Genomic DNA, 22,916 nt, shown 5'->3' on the forward strand with positions numbered 1-22,916 from the left:
TGTTCGCAGGAGGGCGGGTGCGGGATGTCACGTGCGTGGGCGTGTCCCGGTCACGTGGGGGGCGGGGCGGGCCCGGGGCGGTGCCGATCGCGGTTCGGAGCGCGCAGAGCGGAGCGGGCGCGGTGGGGGCCGCCATGGTGGATTACCACAGCGCCGGCGGGCAGCCCTGCCCCTGCGGGCCCGGCCCCAACGGGGACTACATGGCCCAGGAGGACGACTGGGACCGCGACCTCCTGCTCGACCCCGCCTGGGAGAAGCAGCAGCGCAAGGTGGGGGGGTCTGAGTTGGGGAGGAAGGGGGCTGAGAGGCCAAGGAGGGGGTTTGGGGGGGTCTGAGAGGGAGAGGAGGGGTTTTGGGCGGGACTGAGTTGGGGGGGAAGGGGGCTGAGAGGCCAGGGAGCGAGTTTGGGGGGGGGCTGAGAGGGAGAGGAGGGGGCTGAGGGGCCAGGGAGTGGGTTTGGGGGGGCTGAGAGGGAGAGGAGGGGGTTTGGGGGCGACTGAGTCGAGGAGGAGGGGGTTTGGGGGGGCTGAGTTGGAGAGGAGGGGGTTTGGGGGGGATTGAGTTGGGGAAGGAGGGGTTTGGGGGGGTCTGAGTTGGGAGGGAGGAGGCTGAGAGGTCAGGGAGGGAGTTTGGGGGGGCTGAGAGGGAGAGGAGGGGGTTTGGTGGAGGCTGAGTTGGAGAGGAGGGGGCTGAGGGGTCAGGAAGGGAGTTTGGGGGGGTCTGAGAGGGAGGGGAGAGGGTTTGAGGGGGGCTGAGTTGGGGAGGAGGGGGCTGAGAGGGAGGAGAGGGAAGTTGGGGGGTGTCAGAGGTGAGGAGGTGGAGTTTGGGGCGTCTGAGTTGGAGATGAGGAGTTGAGGGAGTTTGGGGGGACAGAGATCAGGACGTGGGGTTTGGAGGGGGCTGAGTTAGAGGAGGGGGCTCGGGGGGTCAGGGTTAGGGTTTGGGGGGTCAGGATGTGGGGTTTGGGGGGGCTTTGGGGGCTGAGCCTGGGGTTTGAGGGGGGACTGAGAGGTCAGGGGTCCCAGTTTGGGGCTCAGGGTCCCAGTTTTGGGGTTCAGGCTCCCAGTTTGGGGGAGTCTGAGTTGGAGAGGAGGGGACTTGGGGGGGGGCGGTGTTCAGGGAGGGGTTTTGGGGGGTTCAGTGGCCACTCATTGCTCCGAAGGTCTCCCCGGATTCTGAAATATTCCGGTTTTGACCTTTTTCCGGGGACGTGAGAGTGTCAGAGCCTCAGGAATGGGGAAATGAGGAGGAGGAAGGGAGAAAGAGGAAGGAGAGGGAAGGGAAAGGTGGGGGGGGAGCTGGGATCCATGGGGATCCACCTGCTCCGCTCTGGAATTCCGGGATCTGCCGGTGAATCCCAACCGGACTCCGTCTTTCCCGGTTCATAATGGAAGCGCGCTGAGGCATCTGCCCGCTTGTTTGTGTTTAATTAATTACAGGTTAATTAGGAGCAGGGTTCGGAGTCCGGATTGGGAGGCGGAAGCGGGAATGGAGAAGCTGTCGTGCCGTAGTTTTGACCCGGAATGTGGGGTTTGGGGGCACCAAATTCCTGCTAAAAGGCAGGATTTGGGGTAAAGGAAGCACGTTCCTAGTTTTCTCCTTCCTCTTCCTCCCCGGAGCAGACGGAATGTTGGCTTTTCCGCTTCCAGCTCAGTTTTAACGAGCTTTTGGGTTTATTGGGGGGCGGATCTTGGGGGGGGTTTGGATCCGGAGCAGCTGGAGCCGTGTTTCCAGAGGGTTTTCCAGCCCCATCCGAACAAATCCGCAGGCAGAATGCCTGGTTTTCCACTCTTAATTGCCTTTTAATGAGCTTTTGGGTCTGTTTGCTCGCGGCTCCGTGGGTGTTTGGATCCAGAGCCGAGTTTCCGGAGCCTTTCCCACGTGGATCTGGAATACTCGGAGCGGGATTTGGCAGGCGCGGAGCTGTTTAGTCTGGAAGCGCCGTGGCTCGCATCCCGCGCTTCCGAGCGCCGACTGAGCCAGCCGTTAGGAATTCCAGCTGCTCCGGGCAGGATATTTGGGATCAAACCCTCTTTTCCTTCGCTCCCCCATTCCCGGTCCCCTTGTTTCCTTATCCGGAACCGCCGCCAGGGATTGGCGATCCGCCTTCCCCAAAAAGTAGGGATGAGGCTCCAAGGAAGCCGTGATCCATGGAGAAGGGAACAGGCACCGTTGGGAATGGAAATAGCGGCCCGCTCCGGTTTTCCTGGCAGAATTTCCCGGCACAAACATCCCGGTCCCCTTCGGAGAGGCGGCAGCGCTCCTGCTCGGAGCTGGGATGCATCCGGTCCGTGGGGTTTTTGCTCTGGAATCTCAGCGATGAGGCTGGAACAGCAGGATCCGAGATCCGGCATCTGTCTGTCCTGTCCTTCCTGGTGTCCGTCTTGTCCTTCCCGGCGCCGACAAACGCTCCGGGAGTAAAAGGCATTGCCAGTGCGTGACCTTGCATGGATACGCCGGGATCCCGGCTTCCGATGTGGGAAAACTAGGAGTGCTTGAGGGTGGGAAGGAGCCCTCGGAGCTGGGAAGGAGCTGTGAGGGAGCTGGGAAGGAGCTCTCGGAGCTGGGAAGGAGCTCTCGGAGCCGGGAAGGAGCCCTCGGAGCTGGGAAGGAGCCAGGGAAGAAGTTCTTGGAGCTGGGAAGGAGCCGGGAAGGAGCCCTTGGATCTGGGAATGAGCTCTCGGAGCCAGGAAGGAGCCAGGGAAGAAGCTCTTGGATCTGGGAAGGAGCCGGGAAGGAGCCCTTGGATCTGGGAAGGAGCTCTCGGAGCTGGGAAGGAGCCAGGGAAGAAGTTCTTGGAGCTGGGAAGGAGCCGGGAAGGAGCCCTTGGATCTGGGAAGGAGCTCTCGGAGCCGGGAAGGAGCCAGGGAAGAAGTTCTTGGATCTGGGAAGGAGCCGGGAAGGAGCCCTTGGATCTGGGAAGGAGCTCTCAGAGCCGGGAAGGAGCCAGGGAAGAAGTTCTTGGAGCTGGGAAGGAGCCAGGAAGGAGCCCTTGGATCTGGGAATGAGCCGGGATTGGGAGTCGCTCACCCCACGGATTCGATGCTGGCATCGTCTCGTGCCACAGAATTGTGCCGTTGGATTCCGGTGCTGCCTAACGACCTCGGCGCCTTAACGAGGCTGCCCGGAATTCCTGGTTTCTTTCCAAAGGGAAAAACATCCGACCCTGCGAAGCAGGACTCGCCTTCCCTTGGGATCAACACAACCCCGATTCCCTGGAGTTCCCGTGGGATTGGAGATGATTTGGTGTAAAAGTGGCTTTTTTGGGGGAGGTTGTGGGGAGTTTGCGGTCAAAATCGCATTTTTGGGCGGAATTGGAGAAGATTTGAGGTGAAAGTTACTGTTTTGAGGCATTTGTGAAGGAATTTGGGGTAAAATATTGTATTTTGGGGGAGTTTGTCCGGGGCTTTGAGGTAAAATCACAGTTTTGGGGAGTCTGTGAGGGAATTTGGGGTAAAAATCACATTTTTGGTGAGTTTGAGAGGACATTTGAGAAGATCTGTGGTGAAAGTTGTTTGGAGGCATTTGTGAGGGGTTTTGGGGTAAAATATCACATTTTTCTGTGGCTCTGTGAGGAAGTTTGAGGTAAAATACCACATTTTTGGGGAGGCTGTGAGGGAGTTTGAGGTAAAATTCACCTTTTGGGGGAGTCTGTGAGGGGATTTGGGGTGAAAAAAGACAATTTAGGGGTGTTTGAGTTGAAATTTAGGAAGATTTGAGGTGAAAATTGTGGTTTTGAGGTATTTGGGAGAAGATTTGGGGTAGAACGTTACATTCTGGGGGATTTGTGAAGTGGCTTTGGGATAAAATATCGCATTTTTTGGGAGTCTGTGAGAGGATTTGAGGTAAAATTCACCTTTTGGGGGAGTCCGAGGGGATTTGGGGTAAAAAGTCACAATTTAGGAGAGTTCGTGAAGGGATTTTGGGTAAAATTCACGTTTTGGGGGAGTTTGTGAGGGGATTTGAGGTAAAATTCACCTTTTGGTGGAGTTTGTGAGGGAACTTGGGGTAAAAAATCACCTTTTTGGGGAATTTTAAAGGGATTTGAGGAGATCAAAGAGAGATTTTAGGAAGAAATCTTCTCTTGTGTGGATTTGGGACCCGGAGGAGGCGATGCTATATCGGAGAGTTCGTTCCTGCCTCTTTGGATTGGGGATATTCCTGCTTTTCCTGGATTTTGGGGACGTGGATTGGGGATATTCCTGCTTTTCCTGGCTTTTGGGGACGTGGATTGGGGATATTCCTGCTTTTCCTGGATTTTGGGGACGTTTATCCGAGCCTCTCGGGCTGGGAAGCGGCGGCGCTTGGTTTTAGGGAAGGAAACCAATGGATACAGCAGAATTCCTGCTTGGTTTCCATGATTTTTACGGAGCTGGGCTCATCCCAGAGCTCCCGTTTTGTGCCGGGAGCTGCGGGATGAGCTGAGAGAGATGGAGGAACCGCTGGAAAAGCTCATCTCGAGGGAATATCCCGATGTGCCGAACTCCGAGCCGCGCAGCCGGCACCGCCCGGCTGGAGGAGAGGTGTGCCGGCTACGGAATCCCTCGGAGGAATGCAGGTGCGGCACCAGCCCTGACTCACCTGTGCCCTTATCGCCCCGGAGAACCGAGACTCCGGAGCCAACGGCATCGCCCCGGCTCAGACACGGAGCGAGAGGGATTTTCCCTTTGCCCCCCCATTCCCAGATCTCCAAAATCAGAGTGGGCTCTGGAATTGTGGCATTGCGGACCCCGGCGAAGCTTTGCCACGACGTTCCAGACCCGGACAAAGCTTTGCCATGACATTCCAGACCTGGATGAAGCTTTGCTATGACATTCCAGAGCTTTGCTACGACATTCCAGACCCGGACAAAGCTCTGCCGTGGTATTCCGGACCGAGGCATGGCTTTCCTGTGGCTTCTCCGGCTGCTTCTTGCCACGATTAGCCGCTTGCTTCCCAACGGATCGAGCCGACAGCCTAATAAGGGCAAGGAATGCCGGGAATCTCCACGCTCCGGCCTCCCCCGGCCCATCCGGTAGCAGCGAATTAGAGAGAACCCAACTGTGCCAAGACGGAAAGGGCTGGAAAAACCCAACGAGCGGCACTGGTCCCGGCATTCCGGATGCGTTGCCACCTTGGAAAGCAAAGCCCGGCCTTAAATGATGCCGTCCTAACGAACCGTGGGCACAATTCCACCTCCACATCCCTTTTCCAGAGGAAAAAGTTTCATTTCTTCTCGTTTTTTGGGATATTCTCCCTCCGGAGCTGCCGCTTCCCGAAGGAAAAGTGGCTGCTGAGCCGTTAGTGTACATAATTAGTGATCCCACTAATTATTGGGATAATACAGCTGCGTCTCTGATGGCTTTGTTGAGCTTTGAGGATCTGTGGAGTCTTCCCAGTGGGATAACTTGGAGTGCAGGGATGATTCCAGCCGGGAACATCGGGCTCTTCCGGAGCCTTGGGGCCCTCGTTGTCCCTTTCCCTGCTCCCAGGCCGGGTCCTTTGCCTCAAAACCCTGGAATTGAGCCCAAAGGCAGCGAGATGCTCCCATGGGATCCGATTGGATCCGCTCCGGAGCAGCCAGTGGCTTTTTCTGGACTTGTTCCTCCCCAGAAATTCTATTTTAGGTTAAAACAACCCATAATTCCGGTTGTTTTTCACATAAAGGTTCCCGTATGGGATTTTTTGGGGGATCGATCCCTGCCGACGGTGACTTCATGGAAAAATCCAGAGAGGATTCTGCCCAGAAATGTCTCCTGGGAGAGTGGAAAATATTCCGATTGGGTTTTCCCTTTGGGATAAAATCCGCAGCAGCTGGAAAAGAAAGAAAAAAATCAAACTGGGATCATTCCCGATCCCACCTACAGCGAGGAAAGGGAAGGAAAAACCCCTCATCCTGGTGTCCAGCCAGCGTTCCGGAGCCTCAACTGGTTTCAGGGATCCCAGAGTACGGGTGAATCCCCAAATCCCTCCAAACTGGGATTCACTGGGAGCGGGATTTTGCCCCGGAATGTGTCCCCCAGTCCCACTTTTCCCAGCGTTGGTGGGGAAAAAGGATTGGGATCCTGCTGGGATCGGGATTTCGGGGCTTGGGAGAGCTGTTCTGAGGGGATTTTGGCTCGGAACCGGCACGGAGCTGCCTTCCCACCGGAGCCGGTGGGGATACAATGCCTGGAAGAGCATTTCTCCGGCGCCTCTGTGGGAAGGAAATTCCAGAGGCACGTGCGGAATTGCCTTTTTATAGTCACGTTTGTTGGGAATGCGTTGCCGCCAGCTCTGCTCGGCTCATCCCGATGGAAAATCCCCCTCATCCCAACCTCCTTCGGGTGGGATTTGGCCAACGAGCTCCGAGCATCCCGGCTCTGGAGGGCAGAAATGCTCCAGGACAGGGAAAGAGCTGGCGGGAGTGCCTGGGAATCAGAAGGGATCTGTGGGTTTGGGGGAAAAAAGGAGGATTTCGGGGGTTTTGTTGCTTCCCGATGCCGGTTTTAACTCCTCGGCTCTTCCCGTAGCGTTCCGGAAACAAGGAATGAGGGGGACCAGTGTCTCCGAGTGCTGGGAGGGAGCAGCAGCGTCCTTGGAAAGCTCGAATCCCTCCAAAAGCGGCAAGAATTCCTTTCCAGGCAGTTTTATCCCGTTTTTTTTTTCCGTCTCCGGGTGTTTTTTTGGCCACGCCGGGTGGGATTCGGCCTCGCCTTTCCCACGTGCCAGGACTCGCACCGGGATCGGCACCGGAGCCACCGCCCGGCCACGCCTGGCAGAGGCACGCAGTGCCGGGAACACGGCATTCCGGCTTCTCCGATGGCGTCAGGGGTTGATAAACCACCCGGGAACGCCCTCGTCGCCGATGGGTTTCCCTTATACGGCCATCGCCGCGCTCTGTGCCGCCGGAATGCCGAGCCGGCCCCGCGACGAGCCACCGGGATCACCTGGAATCCCAAATCCCCATACCCCAGGGGAGGGAATGGGGCTGTTTCCGAGCTGCTCCGGGTGCCGTTATCCCGGTGCCTTCGCCGGGATCAAACCGGAGCCGCCGCGATTCCCTTGGGAACGTGGTTGTGGTTACAGTCAATCTCATTCCGTTTGCGTTCCGACGCCCCTTTGAGGCGTTTGTGAGGGGATTTGGGGTAAAATAGCGCATTTTGAGGAGTCTGGGGGGGAATTTGGGGCAAAATGTCACATTTTGAGGGACTCGTAGACAAAAATCACATTTTCTGTGAGTCCCTAAAGGGATTTGGGGTAAAAACAATATTTTTGGGGGCAGTTTGAGGCGGAATTTGAGAAGACTTGAGGTGAAAGTTGTGGTTTTGAGGCGTTTGTGAGAGGATTTGGGGTAAAATATCGAATTCTGGGGAGTCTGCGGGGAAATTTGAGGGGAAAGTTGTGGTTTTGAGGGGATTGGTGGTGAAATACCCCATTTTGGGGGAGTCTGTGAGGGAGTTTGGGGTAAAGAAAACGCAGTTTGGGGGGAAACGTGAGGAGATCTGAGGTGAAAGTTGTGGTTTTGAGGTGTTTGTGAGGGGATTTGGGGTAAAATATCACATTTTGGGGAGTCTGAGAGGGAGTTTGGGGTGAAAATCACAGTTTGGGGGAGTTTGAGGGGAAATATGAGAATATCTGAGGTGAAAGTTGTGGTTTTGAGGTGTTTATGAGGGATTTGGGGTAAAATATCACATTTTAGGGAGTCTGTGAGGGAGTTTGGGGTAAAAGTCACAGTTTAGGGGAGTTTGAGGGGAAATATGAGAAGATCTGAGTTGAAAGTTGTGGTTTTGAGGTGTTTGTGAGGGGATTTGGGGTAAAAATCACAGTTTTGGGGAGTCTGTGAAGGAGTTTAGAGTAAAAATCACAGTTTTGGGGAACTTGAGGTGAAACTTGAGAAGGTTTGAGATGAAAGTTGTGGCTTTGAGGTGTTTGTGAGGGATTTGGAGGTAAAATATCGCATTTCGGGGGAGTCTGTGAGGGAGTTTGGGGTAAAAGTCACAGTTTTGGGGAGTTTGAGGGGAAATATGAGAAGATCTGAGGTAAAAGTTGTGGTTTTGAGGTTTTTGTGTGGAGATTTGGGGTAAAATAGCGCATTTTGGGGAGTCTGTGAGGGGATTTGGGATAAAAGTCACAGTTTTGGGGAGTCTGTGAAGGAGTTTAGAGTAAAAATCACAGTTTTGGGGAACTTGAGGTGAAACTTAAGAAGATTTGAGATGAAAGTTGTGGTTTTCAGGTGTTTGTGAGGGGATTTGAGGTAAAATATTGCATTTTGGGGAGTCTGAGGGAGTTTGGGGTGAAAATCACAGTTTGGGGGAGTTTGAGGGGAAATAAGAGAAGATCTGAGTTGAAAGTTGTGGTTTTGAGGTGTCTGTGAGGGATTTGGAGGTAAAATATCGCATTTTAGGGAGTCTGCGAGGGAGTTTGGGGTAAAATATCACGATTTTGGTGAGTTTGAGGTGAAATTTGAGAAGGGTTGAGGGGACACTCGTGGGTTTGAGGCATTTCTGAGAAGGTTTTGGGTAGAATATCCCATTTCCGGTCAGTCTGTGACCTCCGGGCTCTCCAGCATTCCCAGACGGAACGCGAGCGGAGGTTCCACCTGTCGTTGGATTCCCGGAATCGAGGCTGGCAGGGATTATTCCTCTCCAAATCCCAGATTCCGGGGATGAGCTTGTGGGCGAGGGGGCGGTTTCTCCAGAGTTTGGGAATCTCCGCTCGGAGCCTTTTCCTCCTTTTCCTTCCAGACGTTCACGGCTTGGTGCAATTCCCACCTCCGGAAAGCCGGCACGCAGATCGAGAACATCGACGAGGATTTCCGGGATGGCCTCAAGCTGATGCTGCTCCTGGAGGTCATTTCAGGTCCGTCCTCGCTCCGGAGCTTTCCCAAACCGTTCCCATCTTCCCTGCCTCTCCTTCTCCCCATTCCATGTGCCTCTGTTATTCCCAGTGTGTGGAATTTCACCCTGGGAGGTGGCATTTAGGGATGGTTGGGGGGTGTTGTTGGGTTTTAGTGCCTCAAGGGAAGCGTTTTATCCTATGGATCTCTTTTTCCCATGTTTTCCTGCTCTTATTCCTAAAGAAAAAGCTCTAATCCTGCTTTTCTCCGCTTTTCCCAGGGGAGCGGTTGCCGAAGCCGGAGCGAGGGAAAATGCGAGTCCATAAAATCAACAACGTGAACAAAGCCTTGGATTTCATCGCCAGCAAAGGCGTCAAATTGGTTTCCATCGGAGCCGAAGGTGAGTCCGGAACTCCAGAACACTCCCCAGCACTGCCTTCTCCGGGGATTCCGGCATCGTGCCGGGAGCGGGGACATCCCAGCTGCTTCCCACACACCCCGAGATCCTCTGGATCCTGCTCCGTGCGGGCAGGAATTGCTGCACACACTCCGTGTTGGAGCTCAGAGGTCACAGGCGGCTCCAGCTCCGCTCCAAGGTCGCTTCCGGAAAAGCCGTTGCGCAATGTGTTTGTGCTGGAACGTCGGGAAAGAACCAGTGCCCCGAGCCGGGATCGTCAGGAAAGAACCTGGATAAAGTGAGGCTTCTCCCAAGCGAATCCCGCGCTCCGGTCAGGCCGCAGGAGCCATCCCACGGCATTCCAGGCCTCTGGCTCCCAAAAATCCAACTATTCGGATACGCAGCGTTCCGAATCGTTCCACCTGCTCCTCACTTTGAGCCTCGCCGAGTGTTCCGGCTGCCAGGAAAAGTGCCATGGCTTGAATCCCGAAATTCCATCCCATTAGACGCGGATCCCCAATTTTCCACAGTCAGAATGGTCCGATTTTCTGCAGTCACGGATTCTCCAGAGCCAACTCCCAGCTGCCTTTGCTCCATTCCCACCAATCCAACCTGTCCAGGCAGGAAAAATCCTTCAGCTCCAGTCACAAAGAGATCGGAATGCCGCCTTTTCCTCCAGGAATGGCGCACTTGGAATTGCCTTCGGAGAATTCCCGTTGCAAACTCCAGACAGAGGACGCAGCGCCACTGGGAGGCAAAGGGAAGCGGGATAAACACCGGATTGAATTCCCTCGCTTCGAGGGCTCCGAGCTCTTCCCTGCTAGAGGATTCCCTGCTCTGGCACCTTCGGATTTCCTCGCCCGCGGGCGGCTCCAAAGGGTTTTCCGGGAGCGGCTCGTCTTGCGGAGCCGGTTTGGGAATCCGGTGGCTCGGTTTGATGTTCCGGCTTTGAAGTTTGGCGTCGCTTCCCTGCCCGTTCCCCAAACCGGAGCGTGTTCCGACTGGTGCCGCAGTCAAATCCCGGCTGGCAGGGCACAGCGATCCCGGCCCACGCGGAATAGAGCTGCTCCCAGAGTGTCTTCATCCCAAAAAACCCCTTGGATCGCTGGAAAACAAGGGATGTAGCATCTGCTCTGGCACAGAGGCTCCTTCTAGCATTCCCAGGATGGGAATTCTTTGGGATGCTTCCGCTTTAAGGCGCTCTCACATCAGCTCAGGATGCGGCACAAGATGCGCCGCGGTTCGGATCCGGAGGATGCCGGCTCCACTTCCCAATTTATTCGGGCCTGGAAGCCCAAAGGAAGGAGTTATGGGATCATCTCTGGCTTCCGACGTTCCGATGCGCACAGGGAGCAACGTGCAAGCGCGAGGCTGGGCTCGGGGTGCTGGTCCTGATGGGAAAGGATGGAATTCCGGAAGCATTTGCTACCGTCTGCACCATCCCGTGGGCTCCCGGAGGGAAAATCCTGGGAAGGAGCTGAACGTTTTCCCTTTGGATTTCAGAGATCGTGGACGGGAACGCGAAGATGACGCTGGGGATGATCTGGACCATCATCCTGCGCTTCGCCATCCAGGATATCTCGGTGGAAGGTAAGGAAAAGCGGGATCGGACGCCGGGAGCCGTGCTCTGGTGCTCCGATCGGATCAGGAGCTGCCGTCTCCCTCGGCAGAGACGTCGGCGAAGGAGGGGCTCCTGCTCTGGTGCCAACGGAAAACCGCACCCTACAAGAACGTCAACGTCCAGAACTTCCACATCAGGTGATTCCATGGAAAAGGGGAGGAGAAGGGGCTTGGGGGTGGAAAAACAGGGATTCAGGAGTAGAAAAGCGGGAGGAAAAGGGATTCCAGGGGTGGAGAAGCAGAAGGAGAAGGGATTCGAGGGTGGGAAAGCAGGTGGTGAAGGGATTCAGGGTGGAAAAGCAGGAGGAGAAGGGATTTGGGGGTGGAAAAACAGGGATTCAGGAGTGGAAAAGCGGGAGGAGAAGGGATTTGGGATTCTTCTTCCTGTGGATTCGCTGTGGGATTCCATCCCTGGGATCTCCCTCTTCCCGCTTTCCCGCAGCTGGAAGGACGGCCTCGCCTTCAACGCCCTGATCCACCGGCATCGGCCGGAGCTGATCGAGTACGACAAACTCCGGAAGGTAACTCTTCTCCGCTGCTTTTTCCCATCGGGAATGCCGCCCGTCCATCCCGGGATCCCACGTCCTCCTCTCCCTCCAGGACGATCCCGTCACGAACCTCAACAACGCCTTCGAGGTGGCCGAGAAATACCTGGACATTCCCAAGATGTTGGATGCCGAGGGTAAGCGTTCCGAGCGCATCCGACCGCCTCCGGGGCCTCCCACGGAATCTCCGCTCCTTCCGGAAGCGCTTGCGCATCCCAAGATTCTCTTTACCACCTTCTTTTCCCCGGACAGGTCGATTTATCCAGGTTTTAAGAGCTGGAATTCGGGCTTGGAGCAAAGCCGCCGGCTCCTAGGCATGTGGTTGGATCCGGGCTCATTCCAGAGCCTCCGGATCTCTTCCCACTCGGTCTGATCCTTATTGTTCACTTCCAGACATCGTCAACACAGCTCGTCCCGATGAAAAAGCCATCATGACCTACGTCTCCAGCTTCTACCATGCCTTTTCCGGGGCTCAGAAGGTACCGGAAGCGGCTGAGATCCGTAACATTCCCGACCGGAACATCCCGGAACATCCTGCATTCACGCTACTTCTCTTGCAGCCGCATGTTTTCTTGGATTTCCAGACCCCGTCCGGGCAAAACGGGGTTAAAAAAGGCCACTTGGGCTTCCCAAATCTCGGAATGTGATGCCGAAGGGATCCAGGCGGGAGCTTCCGGGAAGCTCGGGTCCCAAACGAAGCCTGAGCGCTTCCCAAAAGAGGGGAAACAAAAAAAAACCGGGAAGCGTAGCCGCAAATTAACCCCGTTCGTCAGCTCCGGTTTGGATTCCAGGCTCCTCCTTCTTCTCTGCCGGAATTTGGGAATGGCTTTGCCGCTTCCTGACGCTCTTCCCGCTTTTCTTTCCGCGCAGACATCGTAGGGACGCTCCGGCCGGATGAGAAGGCCATCATGACCTACGTGTCCTGCTTCTACCATGCTTTTTCCGGGGCTCAGAAGGTGAGCGTTCCCGCCTTCGGAATTCCGAAGGGCTTGGGCGCCGCCGCACGGCTTCTGCAAGCGGGAAAGCTGGGAATGGCTTTGGCTCCTCTTTTCCAAGAGGAGATTCCAGGCCTGGCTGCTGCGCTGGATGAATCGTTCCAGGTTTTATCCTGGGTTTTATTCCTGGATTTGGGATGCAGCCGGGCTCATGGAGGCAAATTCCGTGGGTTTATCCCAGGCCAAACCCTTCCATAGGGAGATTCCTTCGTCCGGCGTTCACAGCCAGGCCTGGAATCCATTGGGATGGCGCTTCCACCTCTCTGCTCAGCGCTTTTCCTTTTTTTTCCTTCCCAAATTCCCGGCTGCGGATCCAAAGCGCAGGCGGGAATTTATCCCTTTGTGCTAATGGAGGGATTTGAGGAGCCTCTGGAGTAACGCATCCAAAGGGATGAATCCCACCTGTGGCACCGCCCGGGATCTGAAGCTCAGATTTCCTCGGCTGTGAATCCCAAGGGATTTGGGCTGTCGTTCCAGCCCGGATGAACTCTGGGAGCTCGGAGGCAGCCGAGGAGTGACTGGCACCGCATCCTGTCTCTTCCTGCCTTTTCCTCGGATTTCAGACCCCGGATACTGAGATTTTCCCTCTTTTCCTTTTCCCTTTCCCCTCTGGGAAGCAGTTTTCCCTCTTCCCGATCTTTCCGGACCCATCTCAGCTCTTTCCATCGGCGTCTGCCTTCCGCCTCCTCCTCTCAGAGTCTTTCCGTGCTGCTTCCCAAGGTGCTCAGTCCCGGTTTTTCCTGCCTCCTCTTCACATTCCCTCCTGGAAAAGCAGAAGAGTGGAAGCTGCTGCTTAGGGAAAGGGAATAATCCCCAAAAAAACAGCAGCCGGAATGGGATTGGCTTTATCCGTCCCCATCCGTGCAGAGCAGGGAAAGAAAAACACCGGAGCTGCTCTCGGAATCCAAGTTTGCTGAATCCGGGATGCCGGTGGCAAGGATTGATCTGTGAACAGAGCTGGAATTTCCTGGGATGGGCTCAGGGAGCCCGGTTTTCCAGAGGTTTAAGGCCAGGCTGTTTTCCCAGTGTCCGTAAATCCCAGAAAGGCCACTCGGAGCAGCAGGACAGCTCCGCGTGGGATGGATCCATGCGGGCTGGGGCGCTCGGCAGCTTCTCCAGGGCTCTGAATCCCTTCTCCTCCCACTTTTCCATGATTGAATCCCTGCCTTTCCACCTCGAATCCCTTTTCCTCCCGCTTTTCCACCCCCGAATCCCTTCTCCTTCCGCTTTTTCACTCCTGAATCCCTCTTTTCCAGGCGGAGACGGCGGCGAACCGGATCTGCAAAGTCTTGGCCGTCAACCAGGAGAATGAACTCCTCATGGAAGACTACGAGAAACTCGCTTCCGACGTAAGGATCCGCTCCCGCTCCATCCCGCTTCCCTCCTCCCACCTCCGTCCTCCATCTCCGATCCCGTCTTCCCGCAGCTCCTGGAGTGGATCAAGCGGACGATTCCATGGCTGGAAGACCGGAGCCCCCAGAAGACGATCCAAGAGATGCAGCAGAAGTTGGAGGATTTCCGGGATTACCGGCGTGTCCATAAACCTCCCAAAGTCCAGGAAAAATGCCAGTTGGAAATCAACTTCAACACGCTCCAAACCAAACTCCGGCTCAGCAACCGCCCGGCATTCATGCCTTCCGAAGGGAAAATGGTCTCGGTGAGCCAGGAATGCTGGGAGGGAAGGGGGAAGCCGCCGTCGGAATGGGAGCGGAGAGGCTGGAGCCGCTCAGTTCCCCGCAGGGAATCGGGTGCGACGCTGGTGGGAGATGGGATTCGTGGAATGGACGGGATTCCAGGAGCGGGGATTGGTGGAAGAGCTCCGGCGGGGCACGGAATTCCCAGAACAGGGATTCTGGGAACAGTTTTAGTGGGAAACGGGATTCCCAGAGCAGGGATTCCCCGAACAGGGATTCCCAGAATAGATCCAGGAGAGTCCTAGGATTCTCAGGATTCCCAGAGCAGGGATTCTCAGAACAGGGATTCCCAGAATGGATCCAGGGGGGTCCCGGGATTCTCAGGATTCCCAGAATAGGGATTCCCAGAGCAGGAATTCCCAGAGCAGGGATTCCCAGCGCGGCTCCAGGGGCACACAAGATTCCCACAACAGGGCTCCTGGCACAAGAATTCCCAGAATGGCTCCGGGGGGGGTCCCGGAATTCCCAGAAGAGGGATTCCCAGAGCAAGGCTGGTCCTGGAATTCCCACTTTTCCACTGTTCCAGGACATCAATACAGGTTGGCAGCACTTGGAGCAGGCGGAAAAGGGCTACGAGGAATGGCTGCTGACGGAGATCAGGCGCCTGGAGCGCCTCGACCACCTCGCCGAGAAATTCCGGCAGAAAGCGTCCATCCACGAGGCCTGGACGGAAGGTACCGGAGCGGGAACGCAGCGCCGGAGAGGCTCTTCTGGGAAATCTGGGAATATAGGGAATATGGAGAGGGATGAAGCTGTGCTGGGGTGTGATTCCTGTTATTCCGGGACGTTGGGATGCGTAGAAGCTTGGGAAAGGGGGAAATCTGGGACCATCCCGCTTCCCCCTGGGGGGATCTGGGGCGGGATAAGACTCCGCTGGGAAGGTGATGATCCCACTGGGCTTTTCCAGGGAAGGAGGCGATGCTGACGCAGAAAGACTACGGATCCGCCACTCTTTCCGACGTCAAAGCTCTCCTCCGGAAGCACGAGGCCTTCGAGAGCGACCTGGCGGCGCACCAGGACCGCGTGGAGCAAATCGCCGCCATCGCTCAGGAGCTCAAGTACGGAGATGTTCCCGCTTTTCCCACCTTTTCCCAACCTTTCTGTAACAAAAACCCCGTGGTTTCCGAGCTCTCCGGGCCAAATCTGGGCCACGGCATCGCCTCCCGGCATCAGCACAGAGCTCCCATTGTTCCGGGCGTCCCTTCCCCCTCCGGTTGGCCAAGAATGTCGGCATTGTCCGCGTTCCTGGCTCCCGCGCGGATAAACTTCCACACAATTAGTACACGGAGAGACGGAGCTGTCAATGGAGTTCTTATGCCGGCAGGCCAGAATGCCGAGTGCCGGTGCCGCTCCGAAGGGCGCTGGGAGTCAGGATGCAGCTGATCCTGCTCCGGAGGGTGCTGGGAGTCGGGATGAGGCTGATCCTGCTCCGGAGGGTGCTGGGAGTCAGGATGAGGCTGATCCTGCTCCGGAGGGTGCTGGGAGTCGGGATGAGGCTGATCCTGCTCCAGAGGGTGCTGGGAGTCAGGATGAGGCTGATCCTCCTCCGGAGGGTGCTGGGAGTCGGGATGAGGCTGATCCTGCTCCAGAGGGTGCTGGGAGTCAGGATGAGGCTGATCCTGCTCCGAAGGGCGCTGGGAGTCAGGATGCGGCTGATCCTGCTCCGGAGGGTGCTGGGAGTCAGGATGAGGCTGATCCTGCTCCGAAGGGCGCTGGGAGTCAGGATGCGGCTGATCCTCCTCCGGAGGGTGCTGGGAGTCGAGATGAGGCTGATCCTGCTCCGGAGGGTGCTGGGAGTCAGGATGAGGCTGATCCTGCTCCGAAGGGCGCTGGGAGTTGGGATGAGGCTCATCCTGCTCCAGAGGGTGCTGGGAGTCAGAATGAGGCTGATCCTGCTCCAGAGGGTGCTGGGAGTCGGGTTCCAGCTGATCCTGCTCCGGAGGGCACTGGGAGTTGGGATGAGGCTGATCCTGCTCCGGAGGGTGCTGGGAGTTGGGATGAGGCTGATCCTGCTCCGGAGGGCACTGGGAGTTGGGATGAGGCTGATCCTGCTCCGGAGGGCGCTGGGAGTCGGGATGAGGCTGATCCTGCTCCGGAGGGTGCTGGGAGTTGGGATGAGGCTGATCCTGCTCCGGAGGGCACTGGGAGTTGGGATGAGGCTGATCCTGCTCCGGAGGGTGCTGGGAGTCGGGATGAGGCTGATCCTGCTCCGGAGGGTGCTGGAAGTCAGGATACACCCGGTGCTACTACGAAGGCTTTTTGGAGTCAGGATGCGGCTGGAGCTGCTCCAAAGGGCTCTCAGAGCTGGAATTTGGGATTCCCTGATCCCGGAGCGGCTCCTGATGTTCCTTTCCGTGTTCCCGACGCAGCGAGTTGGATTATTACGACTCTCCAAGCGTCAACGCCCGATGCCAGAAGATCTGCGACCAGTGGGACGTTCTGGGCTCGTTGACCCACAGCCGACGCCAAGCGCTGGAGGTGAGGCCGCCGGGTGGGATCGGGGAGGCTTTCCCGGTGGGAATTGCGCTCTCCTAACGCTTCCCGACCTCTTCCAGAAAACGGAGAAGCAGCTGGAGACGATCGATGAGCTCCACTTGGAATACGCCAAGCGGGCGGCGCCGTTCAACAACTGGATGGAAAGCGCAATGGAGGACCTGCAGGACATGTTCATCGTCCACACCATCGAGGAGATCCAGGTGGGAATGGCGGGAAAATCTGGATCTAATCTGGATCCGGGCTCTAATCCGGATCAGGGATCTGCGCCAGCTCTGATCCGAATCCCGGCTCTGTCCCAGCTTCAACCGGGATCTCAGTTCTACTCGTTATCCTGGTTTTAATCCAGATCCCGTCTCTAGTCCGAGTCTTGGCTCTGATGCGAACCTAATCCGAATCCCAGCTCTAAATTTGGTCCCTAATCTGGATCCCAGTCCTAATCCGGATCTTGGCTCTATCCTGGATCCTGGCTTCAAATCCCAGCTTTGAACTTGGCCCCTAATCCAAATCTCGGTCCCTAATCCAGATCCCAGTCCCTAATCTGACTCCCGATTCTAATCTGGATCCCAGCTCTAACCTGGATCCCGGCCCCAAATCCCAGCTCTAACCTGGATCCCGGCCCTAAATCCCAGCTCTAACCTGGATCCCGGCCCCAAATCCCAGCTCTAACCTGGATCCCGGCCCTAAATCCCAGCCCTAACCTCGATCTGGGCTCCCGGCTCCCACGCAGATCTCAGTTCTAACCCTGATCCCGGCTCCAATCCGGCTCTAATCCTTCTCCGTCCTCCAGGGCCTCATCACGGCTCACGACCAGTTCAAATCGACCCTTCCGGATGCCGACAAGGAGCGCGAGGCCATCCTGGGGATCCAGCGGGAGGCGCAGCGCATCGCTGACGTCCATGGCATCCAACTCTCCGGGAACAACCCCTACACCTCCGTCACCCCCCAGATCATCAATTCCAAGTGGGAACGGGTAAGCGCCACCTCCGGCACTGGGAATTCTCGCTGCCGGAATGACCCCTGGAGCATCGGCTGCTCCCATTGTGCTGCGATGCTGTGGGTTTCCCAGTAGTAGCCATGAATTTTGGCTTCCCGAATCCCTCGGCTTCCTCGTGCTCCAAAGGGTTTTCCGACAGCATTCCCGCTCTCCCGGCAGGTCCAGCAGTTGGTGCCGAAGCGGGACCGCGCGCTGCTGGATGAGCAGAGCCGGCAGCAATCAAACGAGCATCTCCGGCGGCAGTTTGCCGGACAAGCCAACATCGTGGGGCCCTGGATCCAGACCAAGATGGAGGTGAGCATGACGGGTAGGCCGGAACGCCGCCCGGAGCGCCGGGAAAGGTCCTGGGAGCTCCCTCTGGAGCTGCAGCTGTTGGACTCGATCCGGTTGGACTTGGTCCTGCTGCTTGGACTTGATCCACTTGGACTCGATCTTTGGAATTGGACTCAATCCGTTTGGACTCGATCCGTTTGGACTCGATCCTGCTGCTTGGACTCAGTCTGGTTAGACATGATCCAGTTGGTCGGGATCTTTCCATTCTGACTTGATCCACTTGGTCTCGCTTTTTCCATGTGGACTTGATCCTTCTGGTTAGACTTGATCCAATTGGACTTTCTGATCTGGACTTGATCCCGTTGGGCTCAATCTTTCCTTTTGGACTTGATCCAGTTGAACTTGATCCTTCTGCCTGGACTTGATCCGGTTGGAATCGATCTTTCTGGTTGGACTCGATCCTTCTGGTTAGACTCGATCCAGTTGGATTCGACCTTTCTGATCTGGACTTCATCCCTTTGGACTCAATCTTTCCACTTGGACTTGGGTTTTTCTGGTTGGATTTGATCCGGTTGGACTCGGTCTGGTTGGATTTGATCTTTCGGGTTGGACTTGATTCCATTGGACTCAATCTCTCTGGTCAGACTCAATCCAGTCGGACTTGATCTTTCCGGCTGGACTCGTTCCGGTTGAACTTGATCCTTCTGGTTGGACTCGTTCCGGTTGAACTTGATCCTTCTGGTTGGACTTGATTCAATCGGATTCAATCTTTCCAGTTGGACTGAATCTTCCGGATTGGATTCCATCCTTCCAGCTGGACTTGATCCTTCTGGTTGGATCCAGTTGGATTTGCTCTTTCTGCTCGGATCCCACGATTCCAATGCTCTTTTCCAACCCAATGGATTCCATGTGTCTACGTTGTCCAAAAGTCACGGAAAGCCGTGAATCCACAGATAAAGGCATCCTGGAGCTCACGGGGGTGTCCGAGCGCCTTCCCGGTGCTGTCGTTCGCCCTGATCCGTCCTTGCTTTCCCGCTTTCCAGGAGATCGGGCGCATCTCCATCGAGATGAACGGAACGCTGGAGGATCAGCTCAGCCACCTCAAGGAATACGAGCGGAGCATCGTGGAATACAAACCCAACCTGGATCTCCTGGAGCAGCAGCATCAGCTCATCCAGGAGGCCCTCATCTTCGACAACAAACACACCAACTTCACCATGGAGGTGCGGAATCTGGGAATCCGGGAGGTGGTGGGATCCAAAGGGAGAACCCGGGATCGGGACCCGCTTCCGAATTGACTCCCAATCCCATCTGGAGACCGTTGGGTCCCTCCTCTGGGAATCAGGGAGTTGGTGGGATCCAAAGGGAGAACCCGGGATCGGGAGCTGCTTCCGACCTGACTCCGAATCCGTGGGATCGCTCCGCAGCACATCCGGGTGGGATGGGAGCAGCTTCTCACCACCATCGCCCGAACCATCAACGAGGTGGAAAACCAGATCCTGACGCGCGACGCCAAAGGAATCAGTCAGGAGCAGATGCAGGAATTCCGCGCTTCCTTCAACCACTTCGATAAGGTACATCGGATCGTTTTGTTTCCCGGGATGCGGCTTTTCCACCCTTCCTCCGGATTTAACTCCTTGTCTTCCCCTTTTTCCGTAGGACCACGGCGGAGCGCTGGGCCCGGAGGAATTCAAAGCCTGTCTCATCAGTTTGGGATACGATGTGGAAAATGACCGGCAGGTACCGGATTCATCCCGCGGTCTCTCATCCCACTGGATTTTCCCACTGCCGGCTGCCGGAAAGGCCTTCTTTAATGGAATCTCTGCCTCTTTCTTCCCTTCCTCTGGGATTTTTCCCTTCCTCTCCTGCTCCGCGTGCGCCTTCCGTCTCTCTCTCCTCTCCCTCCTCTTCCTCCTCTCGGAGTAGAAGCGCACGGGAGGTGTGGACACGGATGACTTCCGAGCTCTCCTTGTCTCCGCCGGATGCAGCCTGGTACGCTCTCCGCTATTCCCGCTGCTTGGGTTTTTCCTTCCTTTTCTGATCTTTCTCTTGGCACGGCAGAATTCCAGGGGGGAGCTTGGGAGGCTGGGAACGATCCCGAAGGCTGGGAACAATCCCAGAGGTTGGGAACGGTCCTGAAGGCTAGGAACGATCCTGAAACCTGGGAATGATCCCAGAGGGAACAATCCTGAAGCCTGGGACCGATCCCGGAGGCTGGGAATGATCCTGAAGTCTAGAAACGATCCCAGAAGTTGGGAACGATCCTAAAGGCTGTGAACGATCCCAGAGGCTGGGAAAGACCCCAAGTGCCTCGTTCACATCCCGGCGATCCCTGAGGATTAGGGAAATTCCCATTGAATTAAGGAAGCCGGGAAAGCTCCGGCACTGACCACGTTCCTGCTCCTTCCAGGGCGACGCGGAATTCAACCGGATCATGAGCCTGGTGGATCCCAACAACAGCGGGATCGTCACCTTCCAGGCCTTCATCGACTTCATGTCCCGGGAAACCACCGACACGGATACAGCCGACCAGGTCATCGCCTCCTTCAAAGTCTTGGCCGGAGACAAGGTGAGCGATCGGGATCGGGATGGGAAGGGAACAGAGGGATCCGGAGCGGTTCAAGAAGGGCCTGGAGGGACCAGGGAAGAAACTTGGAGCAATCGAGATCCATTTGGGAAGGGCTGGGAGCGATTGGGAATGGATTGGGAAACACATGGATTCATTGGGAGCCATGTGGGAAGGACCTGGAGTGGTTTGGAAAAGGTCTGGATGAATCCGGATCCATTTGGGAAGGGCTGGAGCGATTGGGATCCATTTGGGAAGGACCTGACATGGTTTGGAAAGGGCCTGGAGGAATCGGGATCCATTGGGAAAGGGTTTGGGAAGCGCTCGGAGCGCTGCGGACGCTGATCCGCCCGGACCGCGGTTCCTTCCCACTCCAGAACTACATCACGGCGGAGGAGCTGCGTCGGGAGCTGCCGCCGGAACAGGCGGAATACTGCATCGCTCGGATGGCTCCGTACCAGGGCCCGGACGCCATTCCGGGTGCTTTGGATTACAAATCCTTCTCCACGGCGCTCTACGGCGAGAGCGACCTCTGAGCTCCCGGCATTCCCGGATCCCTCCTTGCCACGCTCCGCATCCACCCGCACCGGCTCGCCCCTTCCCGACGGGAAGCACCGCCAGCACCGCATTCCCACCGGGAAGTGCCACATTCCCACCGGGAAGCACCACGTTCCTATCGGGAAACACCACATTCCCACCGGGAAGCGCCACAGCTGCCAGGAAAGATGGTGTTCCCACCGGGAAGTGCCTCATTCCTGTCAGGAAACACCGCGTTCCTGACGGGAAACACCACGGCTGCCGGGAAAGATCGTGTTTCCACTGGGAAGTGCCTCATTCCCGCTGGGAAAAAACAGATTCCTGTCAGGAAATGCCTCATTCCCATCAGGAAACACCATATTCCTGCCAGGAAGCACTACATTCCTGCTGGGAAAGAGGAGATTCTTGTCAGGAAACACCACAGTCCTGACGGGAAAGGCAGTGGTTGCCTGGAAACACCACATTCCCATTAGGAAACAGCAGATTCCTGTCAGGAAAAGCCTCATTCCCACGGGGAAGTGCCTCATTCCTGTCAGGAAACACCACATTCCCGATGGAAAAGGCCGTGGTTGCCTGGAAAAAACACATTCCCACCAAGAAACACTGGATTCCTGTCAGGAAATGCCTCATTCCCATTACGAAACAGCACATTCCCGATGGGAAAGGCCGTGGCTGCCTGGAAAGACCACATTCCCACCAGGAAACGCTACGTTCCTGTCAGGAAATGCCTTCTTCCTGCTGGGAAGTGCCTCACTCCTGTCAGGAAACACCACATTCCCGCCGGGAAAGAGGAGATTCCTGTCAGGAAACACCACATTCCTGATGGGAAAGGCTGTGGCTGCCTGGAAACACCACATTCCCACTGGGAAACACCGTTTTCCTGTCAGGAAACACTACATTCCCACCAGGAAATGCCACATTCCCGTCAGGAAAGACCACATTCCAGGTGAGAAACACCATTTTCCTGTCAGGAAACACCACATCCCTGACGGGAAACACTACATTCCTGTCAGGAAATGCCTCATTCCGGTCAGGGAACAGCAGATTCCTGTCAGGAAACACCACATTCCCAATGGGAAACACCATTTTCCCACCAAGAAACACTACATTCCCACCAGGAAGCACCAAATTCCCCCCAGGAAGCCCCACGTTCCTGTCAGGAAGCGCCACATTCCCGCCGGGAAGCGCCGCGGCTGCCCCCGATCCGGGTTTTTCCGCCTCCGACCTATGCAATGCGTTCTTTGGGAACAGGTTTTTCCCGTTTCTCCGGAGCCGCCTCCCCCCCCCCGCAGATCCCAAGTATTTTTGAAAAGAATCCCTATTTTTTCAGCACATTCCGAGGAATCGCTGGGAATTCCTGGCGCTCCAGGGGAATTCCCGATCCCCGGGGGGGGGGGGGGGGATTCAGGTGGGATTTTTTTTTCCCCCCTTTTCCCATCTCGGCGGGATCAAAATCTGAGGGAAAGGGAAGGGAAATGGCGGCTCTTCTCCGCTTCCCCGGAATTCCGAGGGTTCCCGACGCTCCCGGCACCTTCGCGGCTCTGTCCTCTTGGAATTAAACGGATAACGAGGGAGATGGCGCCCTCCTTCCTGCCGGGAATGGCCCCTCCGAACTGGGAATGATCCACCCCAAGCTGGGAAGGACCCCTCCAAAATGGGAATGACCTCAAACTGGGAGTGCCCCCCCCCCAGACTGGGAATGATCCCTCCAAATTGGGAATTATTCTCCCCAAACTGGGAATGACCCTCTCAAATTGCCACCCCCGAAACTGGGAAGGGCTCTCCCCAAACTGGGAATGACCCCCCCCAAACTGGGAATCCCTCTACCTAACTGGGAATGATCTCAAACTGGGAATCGACCCCCCCAACTGGGAATGACCCCCCTAGACTGGGAATGGCCTTCTCAAACTGGGAATCCCTCCCCGTAACTGGGAATGACGCCCACAAACTGGGATTTGGGGCGAGAAGAGCTTTATTGGAGTCGGGGCCGGAGGGGGGACAC

General features: G+C 56.4%; 2 protein-coding genes across 5 annotated transcripts; both read left to right on the forward strand.

The window, feature by feature from the left end:
• Window positions 1–49: 49 nt before the first annotated feature.
• ACTN4 (actinin alpha 4) lies at window positions 50–22,211 on the forward strand. 4 transcript variants are annotated; one of them, XM_054052863.1, is made up of 22 exons: window positions 50–269; window positions 8,706–8,820; window positions 9,078–9,197; window positions 10,698–10,784; window positions 10,865–10,952; window positions 11,257–11,335; window positions 11,415–11,496; window positions 12,230–12,315; window positions 13,611–13,703; window positions 13,781–14,011; window positions 14,575–14,722; window positions 14,956–15,106; window positions 16,418–16,526; window positions 16,604–16,744; window positions 17,332–17,514; window positions 17,698–17,832; window positions 18,855–19,034; window positions 19,239–19,385; window positions 19,471–19,551; window positions 19,738–19,803; window positions 20,222–20,380; window positions 20,755–22,211. In XM_054052863.1, exons 1-22 carry the CDS (start codon window positions 135–137, stop codon window positions 20,911–20,913), a joined length of 2,775 nt encoding a protein of 924 aa, XP_053908838.1. In that variant the 5' UTR covers window positions 50–134; the 3' UTR covers window positions 20,914–22,211. The 4 variants fall into 4 exon arrangements, with proteins under 4 accessions (XP_053908838.1, XP_053908837.1, XP_053908839.1 ...); XM_054052862.1 differs by lacking the exon at window positions 12,230–12,315 and adding an exon at window positions 11,753–11,838 and having other exon boundaries at window positions 20,755–22,210; XM_054052864.1 differs by lacking the exons at window positions 12,230–12,315; window positions 19,738–19,803 and adding an exon at window positions 11,753–11,838 and having other exon boundaries at window positions 20,755–22,207.
• On the forward strand, window positions 3,603–7,595 carry LOC128850023 (uncharacterized). The gene is made up of 2 exons (XM_054052866.1): window positions 3,603–5,926; window positions 6,492–7,595. Exons 1-2 carry the CDS (start codon window positions 5,655–5,657, stop codon window positions 7,093–7,095), a joined length of 876 nt encoding a protein of 291 aa, XP_053908841.1. The 5' UTR covers window positions 3,603–5,654; the 3' UTR covers window positions 7,096–7,595.
• Window positions 22,212–22,916: the final 705 nt, after the last annotated feature.

This window comes from Cuculus canorus, chromosome 37 (genome assembly GCF_017976375.1).
Source record: "Cuculus canorus isolate bCucCan1 chromosome 37, bCucCan1.pri, whole genome shotgun sequence".
NCBI classification, from domain to species: Eukaryota; Metazoa; Chordata; class Aves; order Cuculiformes; family Cuculidae; genus Cuculus; species Cuculus canorus.

Excerpts from the sequence above, each read along its gene's own strand:
- ACTN4 (XM_054052863.1), top strand. The coding sequence starts at position 135 with ATGGTGGATTACCACAGCGCCGGCGGGCAGCCCTGCCCCTGCGGGCCC. Across the intron at positions 10,785-10,864 it reads CCAGGATATCTCGGTGGAAG|AGACGTCGGCGAAGGAGGGG; the intron begins GTAAGGAAAAGC and ends CTCCCTCGGCAG. Across the intron at positions 12,316-13,610 it reads CTTTTTCCGGGGCTCAGAAG|GCGGAGACGGCGGCGAACCG; the intron begins GTGAGCGTTCCC and ends CCTCTTTTCCAG.
- LOC128850023 (XM_054052866.1), top strand. The coding sequence starts at position 5,655 with ATGGGATTTTTTGGGGGATCGATCCCTGCCGACGGTGACTTCATGGAA. Across the intron at positions 5,927-6,491 it reads CTGGTTTCAGGGATCCCAGA|CGTTCCGGAAACAAGGAATG; the intron begins GTACGGGTGAAT and ends CTCTTCCCGTAG.